The sequence below is a fragment of the Patiria miniata genome, unplaced genomic scaffold (assembly GCF_015706575.1).
Source record: "Patiria miniata isolate m_02_andy unplaced genomic scaffold, ASM1570657v1 HiC_scaffold_1, whole genome shotgun sequence".
Taxonomy (NCBI): domain Eukaryota; kingdom Metazoa; phylum Echinodermata; class Asteroidea; order Valvatida; family Asterinidae; genus Patiria; species Patiria miniata.
The window spans coordinates 20,651,914-20,660,759 of record NW_024037047.1 but is presented as its reverse complement, the minus strand read 5'-3'; the positions used below and the strand labels follow the sequence as shown (position 1 = coordinate 20,660,759).

Genomic DNA, 8,846 nt, shown 5'->3' with positions numbered 1-8,846 from the left:
GTAACTTAATGTTCCTCTTGGAAAGTGATTTTCCTCTTCTAACTTGATTTTCCTCTAAGTTCTGACTTGATCTTCCTCTTCTCACTTGATTTTCCTCTTCTCACTTGATTTTCCTCTTTTCACTTGATTTTCCTCTTCTGACTTGATTCGTGCTTGATTTTCCTCTTCTGAAACGGCCTCACATCTCCCCTTACCGCCGTCCCTTACCACCAATTGTTGTAACTTGATTTCATCTTCTAACTTGATCTTCCTCTTGGGGCTTGATCTTCCTCTTCTAACTTGATTTTTCTCTTTTAACTTGATTGTACTCTTCTGACTTGATTCGTGCTTGACTTTCCTCTTCTGAAACGGTCTCCCATCTCCCCTTACAGCCGTCCCTTACCACCAATTGTTGTAACTTGATTTCATATTCTTACTTGATCTTCCTCTTGAAACTTAAACTTACTCTTAGGGCTTGATTTTCCTCTTGTAACTTGATTTTCCTCGTTCTGACTTGTTTCGTGCTTGATTTTCCTCTTCTGAAACGGCCTCACATCTCCCCTTACCGCCGTCCCTTACCACCAATTGTTGTAACTTGATTTCATCTTCTTACTTGATCTTCCTCTTGCAACTTAATCTTCGTCTTGGGGCTTGATCTTCCTCTTCTAACTTGATTTTTCTCTTTTAACTTGATTGTACTCTTCTGACTTGATTCGTGCTTGACTTTCCTCTTCTGAAACGGCCTCCCATCTCCCCTTACAACCGTCCCTTACCACCAATTGTTGCAACTTGATTTCATCTTCTTACTTGATTTTCCTCTTGAAACTTAATCTTCCTCTTTGGGCTTGATCTTCCTCTTCTAACTTGATTTTTTTTCTTCTAACTTGATTGCAGTCTTCTGACTTGATTCATGCTTGACTTTCCTCTTCTGAAACGGCCTCCCATCTCCCCTTACAGCCGTCCCTTACCACCAGTTGTTGTAACTTGATTTCATCTTCTAAATTGATCTTCCTCTTAAAACTGAATCTTCCTCTTGGGGCTTGATTTTCCTCTTGTAACTTGATTTTCCTCATCTGACTTGATTTTTCACTTGTAACTTAATGTTCCTCTTGGAAAGTGATTTTCCTCTTCTAACTTGATTTTCCTCTAAGTTCTGACTTGATCTTCCTCTTCTCACTTGAATTTCCTCTTCTGACTTGATCTTCCTCTTCTCACTTGATTTTCCTCTTCTAACTTGATTTTCCTCTTCTGACTTGATTTTCCTCTTCTCACTTGATTTTCCTCTTTTCACTTGATTTTCCTCTTCTGACTTGATTCGTGCTTGATTTTCCTCTTCTAAAACGGCCTCCCATCTCCCCTTACAGCCGTACCTTACCACCACTTGTTGTAACTTGATTTCCTCTTCTTACTCTTACGTGATTTTCTACCTATAACTTGATCGTCCTCTTCTAACTTGATTTTTCTCTTTTAACTTTATTGTACTCTTCTGACTTGATTTTCCTCTTCTCACTTGATTTTCCTCTTCTCACTTGATTTTCCTCTTCTGACTTGATTCGTGCTTGATTTTCCTCTTCTGAAACGGCCTCACATCTCCCCTTACCGCCGTCCCTTACCACCAATTGTTGTAACTTGATTTCATCTTCTTACTTGATCTTCCTCTTGCAACTTAATCTTCGTCTTGGGGCTTGATCTTCCTCTTCTAACTTGATTTTTCTCTTTTAACTTGATTGTACTCTTCTGACTTGATTCGTGCTTGACTTTCCTCTTCTGAAACGGCCTCCCATCTCCCCTTACATCCGTCCCTTACCACCAATTGTTGCAACTTGATTTCATCTTCTTACTTGATCTTCCTCTTGAAACTTAATCTTCCTCTTTGGGCTTGATCTTCCTCTTCTAACTTGATTTTTTTTCTTCTAACTTGATTGCAGTCTTCTGACTTGATTCATGCTTGACTTTCCTCTTCTGAAACGGCCTCCCATCTCCCCTTACAGCCGTCCCTTACCACCAGTTGTTGTAACTTGATTTCATCTTCTAAATTGATCTTCCTCTTAAAACTGAATCTTCCTCTTGGGGCTTGATTTTCCTCTTGTAACTTGATTTTCCTCATCTGACTTGATTTTTCACTTGTAACTTAATGTTCCTCTTGGAAAGTGATTTTCCTCTTCTAACTTGAATTTCCTCTAAGTTCTGACTTGATCTTCCTCTTCTCACTTGAATTTCCTCTTCTCACTTGATTTTCCTCTTTTCACTTGATTTTCCTCTTCTGACTTGATTCGTGCTTGATTTTCCTCTTCTAAAACGGCCTCCCATTTCCCCTTACAGCCGTCCCTTACCACCAATTGTTTTAACATGATTCCCTCTCCTTACTTGACCTTCCTCTTTGAACTTAAACTTCCTCTTGGGGCTTGGTTTTCCTCTTCTGACTTGATTCGTGCTTGATTTTCCTCTTTTAAAACGGCCTCCCATCTCCCCTCACAGCCTAACTTGATTGTACTCTTCTGACTTGATTCGTGCTTGACTTTCCTCTTCTGAAACGGCCTCCCATCTCACCTTACAGCCGTCCCTTACCACAAATTGTTGTAACTTGATTTCATCTTCTTACTTGATCTTCCTCTTGAAACTTAATCTTCCTCATTTGGGTCTTGATCTTCCTCTTCTAACTTGATTTTTCTCTTCTAACTTGATTGTACTCTTCTGACTTGATTCGTGCTTGACTTTCCTCTTCTGAAACGGCCTCCCGTCTCCCCTTACAGCCGTCCCTTACCACCAATTGTTGTAACTTAATTTCATCTTCTTACTTGATCTTCCTCTTGAAACTTAATCTTCCTCTTGGGGCTTGATTTTCCTCTTGTAACTTGATTTTCCTCGTCTGACTTGATTTTTCACTTGTAACTTAGTGTTCCTCTTGGAAAGTGGTTTTCTTCTTCTAACTTGATTTTCATCTTCTGACTTGTTCTTCCTCTTCTCACTTGATTTTCTTCGTCTAACTTGATTTTCCTCTTCTGACTTGATTCGTGCTTGATTTTCCTCTTCTAAAACGGCGTCCCATCTCCCCTTACAGCCGTACCCTACCACCACTTGTAACTTGATTTCCTCTTCTTACTCTGACGTGATTTTTCACTTCTTACTTGATCTTCCTCTTCTAACTTGATTTTTCTCTTCTAACTTGATTGTACTCTTCTGACTTGATTCGTGCTTGACTTTCCTCTTCTGAAACGGCCTCCCATCTCACCTTACAGCCGTCCCTTACCACCAATTGTTGTAACTTGATTTCATCTTCTTACTTGATCTTCCTCTTGAAACTTAATCTTCCTCAATTGGGGCTTGATGGGAGGGGGGGCGCGACGGATTTTTTTATGGGGGGGCGTAAGGGGCTGCACGCAGCTGCAGACTGCCTAACACCTTATTTACCAAAGACAGTAAAAATACTAACAGAGACAACATCATACCATTGCCATTGCACTCTGTACTCTTATCATGATGTGACAATCTTGTAACTTAAGAACAAGCAGAAGCTGGAGTTTCATATCACTGATGCAATTAAAAATAGCTTGATAGAGCGTGTGAAGCCGCATTTCTGTCAGGATATTTAATGATCTACCGTCGGTAGCTGTGTAATGATTGGCTTGTTTCGTTGAAATAATTGCTTAATTCGTTGAAATAATTAATCTACTTTTGGCTATGTTAGAGAAAATAGACATAATTGTGGCTATGTTAGAGAAAATACACATAATTGTGGACCAAACATTTAGCAAATCGATCTAATATGTCAAAGAATAACTGCGTCATCTGTACTTCATTCCTATTGAAATTAAGGCCTATATGAGATGGAATCCGCACGACTCCTATCCCTTTGGTCTTGTGACCATGGAGTTTCAATTGGACTCACGTCTAATAGCTCCACGTTCCAATTAATGGCAACAGACCAAGGACAGACGTGTAGACGGTGCAGTCAATGACATTGATTTGTAACTAGTTCCAGTCAACTAAACTTCATTTCAATTACCAGCCTCAAACGTGCCTACAATTAATGGTAGGGAGTTAGGAAAATTGGACGCAATATTAAAATAATATATTTAGGGTATTTTATGGTGATGCTTGAACACGATTTTGAGCATGTGACCAGAAGCAACCAATCACTCGTTCCCACGTCCATTGGCAAGAGCGTACGATCGTGGTATCTACTCATCACTACAGTAATAAGAACACTTCAGTGTTGCGCATCAATTGGACTCCTAGACTACTGAAAATCAATCGCTTTTGCGGAAAAATCGCAGTCTTGACAGGGGCATCTTCAGCAATACTCTCTGTATACTCGCACACCATGTGGTTTTCTGCAAGGTGTTTAAATTTCCAGTAACCCACTACTACGCCTAGTTACATCTGTTGAACAGAAACATAATTTTGCGATGGAACCTTCATGTCTCTATGACCTTGGCAGAGAGATTCTCAAGATAAGTTTAGTAATCATGACAGTTCTAGTTCTGGTCAATGGATTCCAAGGAGATCACTGTGGAAACCGCAAACACATTTTTATTGCTGCAAAAAATCGTGCACTTCAGACTTCTACATTTAGAGAGGAACAGGTCAAGTCTGCTGTCCGTTGTGTTAGCTACTGTCATGCTGATAACAACTGCCGATCTGTGAATTATCTTGAAACAGATCAACTTTGTCAAATGAACAATCTGACAAGGATGCAAAATCCTGCTGATTTCTTTACACACTACGGCAGTGTGTACTTTGATGATGATGTAGACACATCTCTCTTCTCTGTGCCTCAGTTCAGAAGTTGTGATGAGGTCCTTCAAGCTGGTCATATTGTGAGTGGTATCTACACGATATTCCCAGCTGGATTCAATGATGGGCTACAGGTCTACTGTGACATGGAGACTGATGGAGGGGGATGGATCGTCATTCAGAGGCGTCTAGATGGCAACGTTGACTTTTACCGCAACTGGGCTGACTACCAGGTTGGATTTGGTAGCTTGTCTGGTGAGTTCTGGCTTGGGAATGACAACCTACGCAGACTGACTGAGACTGAAGGTAAGTGGCAACTACGAATTGACTTAGAGGACTGGGAGGATAACACGGACTGGGAGAATAACACGGCCTGGGCTGAATATGACGACTTTCAGATTCATGGAGATAACTACACACTCCAAGTCAACTCATACAATACCCGCAGCACTGCAGGAGACTCACTACAAACTCACAATGGAAGGATGTTTTCAACAAAAGACAAGGACAATGATATAATCGTAAAATCTTGTGCCATAACGCGCACAGGAGCGTGGTGGTATGACAATTGTTATCGATCTAATTTGAATGGAAGATTTGGGCAAGGAAATGGTGTGCGTGGTATAGTATGGAAATCTTGGAGACAGGATCACTATAATCTCAAACGCTGTTCTTTGAAAATTAAACATTAAGAACAACAGCCAAACTGTTGCTCAAAGGCGCGGAATTGGATTTAACTAATCACAACGTTTTCATCCAGATTTTCTTTGGAAAAGGGAAGAATGATATTTGGTGATTATTATGATGCCTTTTGGATTCATTTGATAAAAAGCAAATTTGGGGGATTTCGTTTAAAGGAAAGGGGCCAGGATTCCATTTTAAGATGGAAAATTACATAAAAGTAATGGCAGGAAAATGGCAGAAAAAGAATGGCCACTTTCGTTACATATAATTGGATCCGTTTATGAAATAGTATTTCAAGTATTAATTTTAACGTTTAGGAAAACATAAATATAATAATATGATAAATACGAATGATGTGTTGGCAAACACAAATGCCTTGCTGAGCCCATTTAAATCTTTTGACTTAGCTACACAACTTGATTTGGCAACTGTTTCTGAATTTATGATTGGAAATCATTTGAACCATCATGATCTTGACGTTTGACCTTAAGGTTCCGTTACAAAATTAATGGGCTACTTGGGACACTAAGATCAACCCACATACCAAATTTGAAGTTGACAATGCATGAAATTGTTGTAGACATATTCTGCAGAAACTTGTCTATAATTTTAACCATAATGACCTTGAACGTTTACCTATGGGTAAAAAACAATAGGCTTCTAGGGCACTACAAGACCAACCTACATACCAAGTCAACTCTTACAATAGACCATGTGCCCTGTGACGTCATACCAACAGGCAACTGAAGGGCAACCGACTGGTAACCCTAACATTTTCCCACATTAAACACTTGATGACAACACTTTTACACCAAGCACATTTCAAGGATCCAAATGCAGCGCAGAAGAGAACATTTTGCTGAAAGTCAAATCAAATCAAATCAATTCGACAGATATTTTCACATTGACATGATGATATACAAGAAAATGATGATATACAAAACCTTATTCGCAGAACACATGTTAAATTTCAGTCACAGTCCTACTGGACGTTTTCAACATCTTTTTTGGTCCAAGTAATCAGATTACTACCCAAAATCAAAAGTAAACGTACTTAGATCACAATATCATTTCTCAGAGAAGACTGCTCTATGCCGTTGTGCGGTGACAGTGTTTGCAATAATAAAAACAGTTAGTTTTGCAGCTGCATTAAATGATACCCTTATCACTACATCGGTATCAAAAAAAAAGGGTGAGCAGCAGCAGCCCACTATGTAAACATACCTGTATAAATTTAAATTAAAAATGTAGAGCTTTGTACAGGATACAAACAAATACAAAATGTAATTTGATTTTCTTTTGCAGTCACTTGTCAAACGTTTTCCTTTTTTGCAGGAATGACTTTTAGAAATTTGTGACAAATGATCTACATGCAAGGTGTTTAAATTAGTAAACGTTTTGTACATAGCTTGTTATATGTTATTTGTTTGCAGGTTGTTGTCATAACTGAAGTTTAAATAGGAAATTCACCTTAACTTTGCAGTTACTGAAGTGATTCTCTTTTCAAGTTAACCATTTCGAGGATAAAATTTTGTGTGAATTGTAGCAAATCCAATGTAGATTGACTGAATTATTAAAATGAGTGAACATGTACTGTTATACCAGACACTGTATATACTTGTATATAAACTAAACATCAATGATCGATCCAGGCTCTTGAAAGGAAATGTAGAATTATTTGTTTGTATAATCTAACTTTAAAAGTACTTTTTTTCAGTATAAATCATTTTAAAATATAGAAAGGTTTAAAAGACATATTACTTGAAGTGAATGACAAAGTATAGTAATGCATGTCTGGATCTATCAGTGGTTAGTGGATATACACAATTAATTAGAATCTGTAAGAGTTTAATAATTACACCCTTTTTTTACATGCACTGAAATATCTAAATAATGACAATAATTTTCACTGCACAAAATAAAATAAATTACCGGCCAGAATGTTATTTTGATCTGTGTTGCACCAAACGTTTGGTACTATGCTGCTAAAATTAGTGAGGCAAGCTATGTTAGGTGAAATATGGGGTACACTGTTGTTAAAATTGTTGTTTAAATTTGTTGCAAATAAAATATGGTATTGTGTTAGCAAAGTTAGTGAAAGCAGCGATCTTGGCTGAAATTACTGGTACCATGCTAGTAAAATTATAGTGTTAGATATATTAGATGAAAATGTTTGGAACTTAAAAATCAGTACGCATAGACCTTATGCGTTAGGGCGGAGTCAGAAGGCAAAGGTTTCGTATCGTGGGCATAGGCATGAGCAAACACTTTGTGCATTGTTGTAAATACATTAATATAACAATGAACAACCTCTGAAATACATGCAACGCAAAAGGTCTATTCTTCGTCTGACTTGATTTTTCACTTGTAACTTAATGTTCCTCTTGGAAAGTGATTTTCCTCTTCTAACTTGATTTTCCTCTTCGGACTGGATCTTCCTCTTTTGTAACTTGATTTTCCTCTTCTGACTTGATTCGTGCTTGATTTTCCTCTTCTGAAACGGCCTCCCATCACCCCTTACAGCCGTCCCTAACCACCTCTTGTAACTTGATTTTCCTCTTCTGACTTGATTTTGCACTTCTATTTTGATCTTCCTCTTGCGACTTGATTTTCCTCTTTTAACTTGATCTTCCAGTTCTGACTTGATCTTTCTCTTCTGACTGCATTTTCCTCTTCTAACTTGATCTTTCTCTTTGGGCTTGATTTTCCTCTTCTGAAACGGTCTCCCATCTTCCCTTACAGCCGTCCCTTACCACCAATTGTTGTAATTTGATTTTCCTCTTTTAACTTAATTTTCCTTGTCTAACTTGATTGATAACCTATTGATGTTTGATTTTACTCTTCGGATTTGATTTTCCTCTTCTAACTTTATTTTCCTCCCCTGGCTTGATTTTCCTTTTTTTAACCTAATCTTCCTATTGGGGCTTGATTTTCCCCTTCGTACTTAATTTTTCTCTTCTAACTTAATCTTTTTTGGGCTTGATTTTCCTCTTCTGTGACGGCCTCCCATCTCCCCTTACAGCCTCCCTTACCACCACTTGATGTAACTTGATTTTCCTCTTCTGACTTGATTTTCCCCTTCTAACTTGATATTTCTCTTGGGGCTTGATTTTCCTCTTCCGACTTGAGTAACCTTTTCTAACTTGATCTTTCTCTTGCAACTTGATATTCCTCTTCTGAAACGGCCTCATATCTCCCCTTACAGCCGTCCCTTACCACCACTTGTTGGAACTTGAATTTCCTCTTCTAACTTGATCTTTCCCTCCCAACTTAATCTTCATGTGAAAAACTTGATCTTCCTCTTCTGACAGGATTTTGCTCTTCTGATTTGATTTTCCTCTTCTAACTTGATCTTCCTCTTGGGGCTTGATTTTCCTCTTCTGACTTCATTTTCCTTCTGTAACTTGAACTTCCTCTCGGGGCTTGCTTTTCCTCTTCATTGACTA

At 38.4% G+C, this 8,846-nt stretch overlaps 1 protein-coding gene across 1 annotated transcript; it reads left to right on the top strand.

The window, feature by feature from the left end:
* The first annotated feature begins 4,673 nt into the window (after window positions 1–4,673).
* Window positions 4,674–6,857, top strand: LOC119731572 (ficolin-2-like). Its single transcript, XM_038204757.1, has 2 exons — window positions 4,674–5,237; window positions 6,834–6,857. Exons 1-2 carry the CDS (start codon window positions 4,674–4,676, stop codon window positions 6,855–6,857), a joined length of 588 nt encoding a protein of 195 aa, XP_038060685.1.
* The last annotated feature ends 1,989 nt before the right edge of the window (window positions 6,858–8,846 follow it).

Coding starts and splice junctions, on each gene's coding strand:
- LOC119731572 (XM_038204757.1), top strand. CDS start 4,674: ATGCAAAATCCTGCTGATTTCTTTACACACTACGGCAGTGTGTACTTT. Junction 5,238..6,833: donor ACAAGGACAATGATATAATC/GTAAAATCTTGT, acceptor ATTTGTTTGCAG/GTTGTTGTCATAACTGAAGT.